Source organism: Sus scrofa, chromosome 3 (assembly GCF_000003025.6).
Source record: "Sus scrofa isolate TJ Tabasco breed Duroc chromosome 3, Sscrofa11.1, whole genome shotgun sequence".
In the NCBI taxonomy this organism is placed as follows: Eukaryota; Metazoa; Chordata; class Mammalia; order Artiodactyla; family Suidae; genus Sus; species Sus scrofa.
The window spans coordinates 83,532,390-83,540,378 of NC_010445.4; the positions used below are offsets into that span (position 1 = coordinate 83,532,390).

At 41.9% G+C, this 7,989-nt stretch overlaps 1 protein-coding gene across 4 annotated transcripts in view; it reads right to left on the minus strand.

Annotated features, from left to right (window-relative positions):
- VRK2 (vaccinia related kinase 2) overlaps window positions 1-4,633 on the minus strand; it is a 101,773-nt gene extending 97,140 nt beyond the window's left edge. Inside the window, exons 1-3 of one of the 4 annotated variants that reach the window (XM_005662534.3) lie at window positions 4,358-4,632; window positions 3,552-3,686; window positions 1,900-2,040 (exon numbers count right to left, since the gene is read on the minus strand). In XM_005662534.3, the coding sequence (XP_005662591.1) occupies window positions 1,900-2,035 (136 nt within the window). In that variant the 5' untranslated portion in view covers window positions 2,036-2,040; window positions 3,552-3,686; window positions 4,358-4,632. Of the gene's footprint in view, window positions 1-1,899; window positions 2,041-3,551; window positions 3,687-3,714; window positions 4,293-4,357 lie in introns of those variants that run through there. The other 3 variants (XM_005662536.3, XM_003125120.4, XM_005662535.3) reach the window with 3 other exon arrangements.

Genomic DNA, 7,989 nt, shown 5'->3' on the forward strand with positions numbered 1-7,989 from the left:
TTAATTCCCTATGTGTCTTCCATTACATTCTACTGAACAGCGCCACCTGTATCATTCAATCTAGTACATAGAATCATCACGTTTTTCATGCAAGTTCAAACCTTTAAATGGGGAAGCGAGTCTTCATTTAACCCACACAATATTTTTGTGTTGATCTTATCTTGCCAACTAGATTACATACTGAGTGATTAATAAAAATGTACTTATTGACTGAATTTCATCCATTTGAGCAAAACTACAAAACTTCATGGCCCATGAAACATCCTCTTTTTAATTATTAAAGTATAATTTGTTTACATGCTGCACCAATTTCTGCTGTATAGCCAAGTAACCCAGTCATACATACTTATATATTCCATTACTTACACCATCTTCCATCATGTCTATCCCAAGAGACTGGATATAATTCCCTGTGCTATACAGTAGGACCTCATTGCTTATCCATTTGAAATGTAATAGTATGCATCTACAAACCCCAAACTCCCAGTCCATCCTACTTCCTCTCCCCTCCCCCTTGGAACTGCAAGTCTGTTCACTATAAACACATCTTTGGTCTAAGGAATATTTTGAACTGAAGGCAGGGGAAGGCTTTCTCTGAACCCCTTTGTTTGAAAAAAAAAACTCAATACTTTTAAATCCCCTCCAGGAGAGCTTCATTACCCAGGAAAGACTGACTGTTATCACCTGAGAAGAGATCAGAAATTGACACCACTCCCAGATAAACTTTGTAGCAAATTATACTACTCCCATCTACTCTTCTAAAGGTCCATTAATCTTTCTTAAAAATCATTTACTGTCTCTTAAATGGCCTATATCCTATCTCCCCTTCCTCTACTAAGATGGAATATAAGCTCTCAAATCTCAAATCACACCATATTTGGGGGCATTCACTTTTTTTCCTGTGATATTACTGTGCGTAAAACATTAAAAAGTTAATCCATTTGTATAACTTTTCTCCTATTAATCTGCCTATTGTTGGTTTATTTCATAAACCCAGCTATTAAACTTAGGAGGATGAAGGGGAAGTCTTTCCTCCTTGAAATGTTTAATGAGGAACCCAAGATTTCCCACAATGCAGGCCTTTTACCAACTTCTTAACAGAACAGAAACAGATGTAATGAGCTACTACATTTAGGAGAACTTGTCCTTGAAGGGACATTTTTAAAATCACTAGTATTGATCTTATTGTATTCATTAAATCTAGTTTTGTAATAAACAATCCCTGATCATTAAACTACAGGTGTAAGGGAGCTGTGAATGATCCTTTTTGTGTCTGAGTAATTTTTAAAATTTTAAATGTAGTATAAAAGCATATTCAACTCAGGGTCTTTACCTGTACAAATAAAGAAGAGAAACTAAATTTAAATTTGAGTGTCTATTTTCTTAATTATCCCAAGGATGGCACATAACAAGTACCACTCTAGGTGTAGAGGAGAAAAGTTAATTCATTACATCAACAGATGCCTCGAAGTATTAAGGCTCAGTTCTCTACTGGAGCCTACTTAAGAAATGACCACGATCCTTGTACTACTTAAGTATTAATGATTAAGATTCACAAATGGAAAGTGTTTGTACTCATACAGTTGTGTTCTCTGAGATGTAAAAAGCAATTTTTTTCTAGGAAAACACACTCTCAAAAAAGAACATTCATATTCTGTGTGGCAGGCTATGTAATTATGTTCCTGAGAGTCCTTCAGAAAAACATGGACAACAAGGACTGGGGTCAATTATGTCTTGAACCTAGACATTCCACTAAACATTAACTATCTTCATATTATGTAATAAAGTACATTTATGAATTCTAATTTACTTCGAATTTCAATTGTCAAAATATTATTAAGTAATCACAGTTACAGCTGCACATAGACGAATATCTGGTAATTTAGAGTTATACCTTACCTAAATATATCAAGCCAAATCCTCCAGAGTCAATCATCTTGCCCAGTACCCATTGCTTTCCTTCTGTATCATTCAGAACCTTGCCTTCTGGAAGTGGAACAGGAAGTTTGTATTTCTCATTTCTTCTTGGTGGCATCACTTCTGTTGGCAGAGGGGTGAGATAGTGATTAAAAATAAACACAACAAAGAAAACTCCAGTTAAAATACATTTCTCAAGATGTCTTCCACGGGGCACTTTGCCAGATTCCCCGAAATTAGGATTCTGAAGTCAATTGGGTTTGGGAGTCCACAAACTATATTCAAACTGGAGATTCACTCACATTACAATATTGAGATCTAGGTAGTTCCAGTTGTGGCTCGGCAGGTTAAGAACAGGACATAACATACTTTAGGATATGGGTTCAATCCCTGGCCTTGCTCAGTGGGTTAAGGATCCAGCATTGCTGCAAGCTGCAGGCATATGTCACAGATGTAACTCGGATCCAGCATTGCTGTGGCTGTGGCAGAGGTCTGCAGCTGCAGCTCTGATTCCACTCCTAGCCTAGGATCTTCCTATGTCACAGGTGCAGCTAAAAAAAAAAAAAAAAGAAAAGAAAAAAAGAAAAAAAAATGAAATCTAAGAGGCACCAAGGTTAAAAAACAAACATGTTGAATCTCAATTAACATTTCCAAAATTCATCTAGGGGATCAAAATTCTGATTAACAGTGCAGCATACACCTTAAGAAATGAGTTAACACTTTCCAATTACAAAGAGAAAATAAGTTATACATTTCCACATATATGGAAATACTCTTTTCATTGAGAATGCTAAATGTCAAAGATGAGAAGGTCTTGAGTCACTTGAAAAACATACAGCTTTGGACTGGGAAAACATGGACGATGGCAATATACATCATTACCAAGCCCGGCAACTGACACAGAGTAGATACCCAGTAAATGTTTGTTAAACGAGCTCCAAATTTTCCTGGATATATAACTAAGCAGGAGTTCCCGACTGGTATACCGGAGGATGCAGGTTCCATTCCTGGACCTGTTCAGTGGATTAAGGATCCGGCGGTGCCAAGAGCTGCGGCTTGGATGTGGTGTTGCTATGGCTGCGGCATAGGCCAGCAGCTCTGATTTGATCCCTAGCCTAGGAAACTCCATATGCTGTGGGTGTGGCCCTAATAAGAAGAAAAAAAAAAAGCAGAGTACTAGGCCAATGGGCATTTTCAGGGCCTGCATACTACTCTTTGGGCGTCTGTTTCTCTATATCCTGTCCCTTTCCAGCCCTCACTAAAGTGAAAATTGCCCTGCCTTAGAGATTAATGAAGTACTGCCAACAACCAAAGTATAGACACCACAATACAACCATACAACTTTAACCCATTAATTATAACTGTACACGTTATTGAAATTCACCAGAGATTTTGAATTGGAGGAGAAAACTTCTTAGGGAAACACACACACACACACACACACACACACACACAGCATACAGTCCTAAAACTAAACTAAGAGTGAGGATAATTGTCATCCTCTAAATTTTTCCAAAGAATTTTTAAAAACTGGTGAGTGCTTTTGAAATGAAAGTAAAGCTTTCGCTGTATAATCTATCCATCTTCTGAATGAGAAGATTTCTGTTCCTTTCAGGAGGTTTTCCTTCACTTACTTTAATCCAAGGACCTGCACTTAGCAGCAACACCTCAAGTACAGCGAAGGAACACAGTAGAAATCTTTAATAATATTCACCTATCCTCCTCCTAACGTGGACACAAGGGAAGCCAGGAGTTTAGACGATTAATGCCTAAAACAGGAAAAATATTCATCAGTACCTTATATGTATTGACCAGTACTTCCTATACGGGTGTCCAACACACATTTGCCGATTTAAAACCTACAGTCTTCAAAGAACAACTTTTCAGCAGGGCATAAATTCTCAGTATGAAGCAGATAAACAGTTTGGGGGCCAGTCTGTGGCATCAGAACTTGAGACGTGAAAGGTGACCATTGACTATAAATGTACACTCTGGGCACGGAATCTGGTTCACAAGAGGAAGCGCCAGCCTTCTCTCAAGGCCAGTTACCAGCATGGGTGTCCCTGCTGCTTTGGGGTTCCTTCCAAAAGCTAAGATACTAAGTGTTCAACATGAGTTTCCGGGGCAACCCGGTACCCAGGGACCTGAACCCGGGCCAGGACCGGGTTTGTGGCGGCCGCGGCCACAGGTCCTCTGGAAGGAGCAGGGGCGGGGCAGCGCGGCCTACCCCCGACCCGGGCCCCGTACCCTAGACTGATCGGAACCACCGCGAAGCCTGCCGGCGTCTGAATACTTCCCTTTTCCCCTCAAGCTCTCCCTGGACCGGCGGAAAGAGAAACCTGACCCCTTCCCATCCTAACTCCTCCGCCCTGCGCTCTGGGGATACTCGAGTTAAAGGGGCGCCGGGCTCTGGCTCGGTTAGGAAAAAGTCAGAACCAACCGCGGAAGCAGGCGCACCGCCCGGCCCGGCACTGGGGCGCGGGGCGGAGACTCTGGCGTCTCTCTCTGACTGCAGCTCCTCCCGGGGCTGGGGCGCCGCGCCGGCCGGCACGTGGAGAGCGGGGAGCTGACGCGCGGGGGCCCGCCACGACCCCCAGGATCCGGAGACAAGAGAAGGCTGACCCGGCTCTCGGCGTCCCAGCCGCAGGGCCCGCTCTACGCCTCCCGCCAGCCTCGCGGGCCCGGGCGGGGCGGCGGGCCTCCAATCCCGCGGGGAGGCGGGCCCCGAGGAGCGCCGGCCCTCGGAAAGGACCAAACTAACTTCTCCGCCCCCGGTCTCGCGACTCGAGGTGCGTCGGGCGCCGCTTGCTTGGGGCGGAGAAGCAGGCCCCGCCTGGGGAGCATCAACCAGGCCGCAGCAGGCGGGAAGGAGCAGAGGCAGTGGCGGGTCTACCCCTGGAATGGGAGCTGTATTTTTACCATCCACCCTGGCCCGCCAGAAGCTGGAAGATGAGCCATCAGATCATTTTGGCGGGCATTTTTGAGAAGGAATTTCAGTTGTCTTCTTACCCTGATCTCGGTACCTCGCGCTTTCAAATCAGTGGGCCAGACCTTAAGGAGCAATTAGAGGCAACCAGTTACAAGAAGCTGGGTGTGAGCAAGAAGACCTATAACAGCGTTTCAGAAACATGTTGGCTCAAAACCCATTTACTAGTCGGATAACCTTGACTAAACGTAATTACTTTACAGAACATTTTTCTTCTGAAAAATGGAAATAACCCTAGCTATTTAGGTTAATAAGGTTTGTTAAAAAATTATTCTATAGAAAAGAATCTGAAAAAGAATATATGTATAATTGAATCACTTTACTGTATACTTGAAACTAACACGGCATTGTAAATTAACTACACGTCAATTAAACAAGTTTTAAAAATGCAAGTTCTGAGAGAGGTCTGCACAACTTTTAATTCATTATTAAAATTATATTATCAAAAATAATAGGAAGGAGGACATACAAATGAAGAGATGTATAAAAATATATTTATTTATTTTGCCAGAATTTCTTATTGCATAATCTCCAGGACTTGCACTAACTATATTGTATAAAGTTCATTAGAAATGGTTTCAGAGAGTTATCATTATGACTCATAAATTGTTTCTATCTTGAGGCTGCTGGGTAATTATCAACTTCAATAAAGTTTTGATTGGAGTTCCCGTCGTGGCTCAGAGGTTAAGGAGTCAGACTAGGAACCATGAGGTTGCAGGTTCCGGATCCCTGGCCTTGCTCAGTGGGTTAAGGATCCGGCGTTGCCACGAGCTGTGGTGTAGGTTGCAGATGCTGCTCAGATCCCACCTTGCTGTGGCTCTGGCGTAGCCCACGGCTACAGCTCCGATTTGACCCCTAGCCTGGGAACCTCCATATGCCATGGGAGTGGCCCAAGAAATGGCAAAAAGACCAAAAAAAAGTGAAATAATAAAGTTTTGATTTTTTTTCAACAACAAATTATTCTGACATTTCTTAAAATGATGAGGAAGACCTTTGTATTCAAAACTCTTCAGTGGGAGGAAGAGCTATGCTCAATTCCAAATAAAATGAACAAAAGTGGGAATTTATAGCAAGGAGCAAGATGGGGGTGAGTGGATGGAAAATTAATAAAAGCAAATATCAGTGTTGAGGAGAGGATTCTGGCTAAATTGAGGTAATAGGATTCTTGCTAAAGGCAGGCCAGTTTGTTCATACATCACCTGGGGGTAAGGGGGAGAGGAAGAGGGACTGGATTAGTTATGGAGGATGGGGAGATTTGGACAATGTAGAGAGTACATGGAAGTCTAAAAGTCAATGTCTGTTGGAAAAAGAGGTCAGGGGAGCCTAAGCAGAGTTTGGTCAAGGAGAGGATATTTGCTGGGTTATTAGTTATAAGATTATGATGATAACTAAGTGAAAGAAATAAGTAGTTTTCTAACATATAATAAGGACTCATAGTGGGCTTATACTATTTTAGGGTAGACAGAACAAATGCTTAGAAAGCAGTTAATAAACAATATATCAACATATTTTGTAAGAAGTCAGTAATTGCCTGGGATGTAAATACTGAAAGGGAAAATCAAAATCCTTTAACTTTGATGGAATAAGCTTTTATGACCTCCTGTATTTATCAAACTGTCACTAAATGAAAGATGGCACGAGAACGCATTTCTTAAAAAGCTCTCATGCTGTGGGTATAAAAGCATTTTTAAAGAAATTCAACAGTCTATACATAGAATAATTGTGCTCTTTAAGGTAGTCATTCACTAATCTAACAATATCAATTCTTATTTCCATATGCTACATGTATATAACAGATGCTATTGGTTGCCTGTCCAAACATTTATATGTGCATAAAATCTCCCATTCCAAGTTTGTTCCGGTTTCTAACCACTCCCCCAGGTTGCTTTCTTTGGGAAGATGCAGCTCCAGTACCTGGCACAACTGATTACCCTCTTGCAGTCATACATGGCTTCTCTCTTTCATACATGTATACCTAGCATGTTAGTGTCATAGCCCTTTCACACTACTACAACTGAATACCATAGACTAGGTGGTTTATAAACAACAGAAATGTTATTTCTCACAGTTCTGAGGCTGGGAAGTTCATGACTCTGTCACCTCCTAAAGCCTTGCCTCCAAAACCATCATATTGGAGATTACCTTTCAACATACAAATTTTAGGAGGACACTATTTAGTATAAGATCATTAGTAAATCTTGTTAGCTCAACCAGTTGCTGAAACTTGGCTTCTGTCCACTGGTGCCTAATAGAAACTCTGAGACAGTTTGGGGTGAAGGAGAAAAAAATTAGTTTCAATCACTTTGCCAGGCAAAGGAGGTGACAGTAAGCTAATGCCCTAAAGACTGCCCTCCTTCGGCAAAGAATTGCAGGCATTTTATAGTCTAAAAGGAGAAAAACAGGGTTTCAGATAAGAATCAGAGTTGGAGTGGACATGCATTCTTCTTTCTTTTGGGGAATCTTAGTCATTGAGGCTGGCACCAGATCACCACGTGATCCTGGCGGTGCTTTTCTGGGTTATCACCTCTTGACTTTTTCTAGAATAAATACTTGCGAAAAAGGGCATATTGACCAGAGATCAGAAAGTTCCTGAAAAGCATCAGGTGCTTATAATCTTTAATTCACAGGCAATTGTGCTCAGAGTGCCTAATCTTTAGCTCACTGGTGATTGTGTTTAGGGTGAAGTCAAGCAAGAGAGAAGCACAAGGAACAGCTCCAAGCTGTTCAATTTTAAACTATTCATTTCTAGAAGAAGTGTAGGGAATATAACTTTTCTTTTAGGTATATAAGATGCCTACAGCATTATGTGCATCCTTTGAGGGGAACCAGTATACTGCCCCAAGGCTGCACTATTCTTTCTTGACTGTTCCTCCCTTGTCTCTGCATCCCCCTCCCTTCCTCAATCAACTGTCTGAAACTGCCCTTTGAAACTCAGAGAAGGAAGGCCATGGAGGCTGAATGAGGCCCATTTCCTAAAAACAAGAAGTGGGAGACATAGAAAGGCTTTTGTGGCCAGGAGCCCCACAGGGCCATGCTTGGTTCCAGACCTTCAAACTATATCCAGAATCCATCACATTCTCCCACTC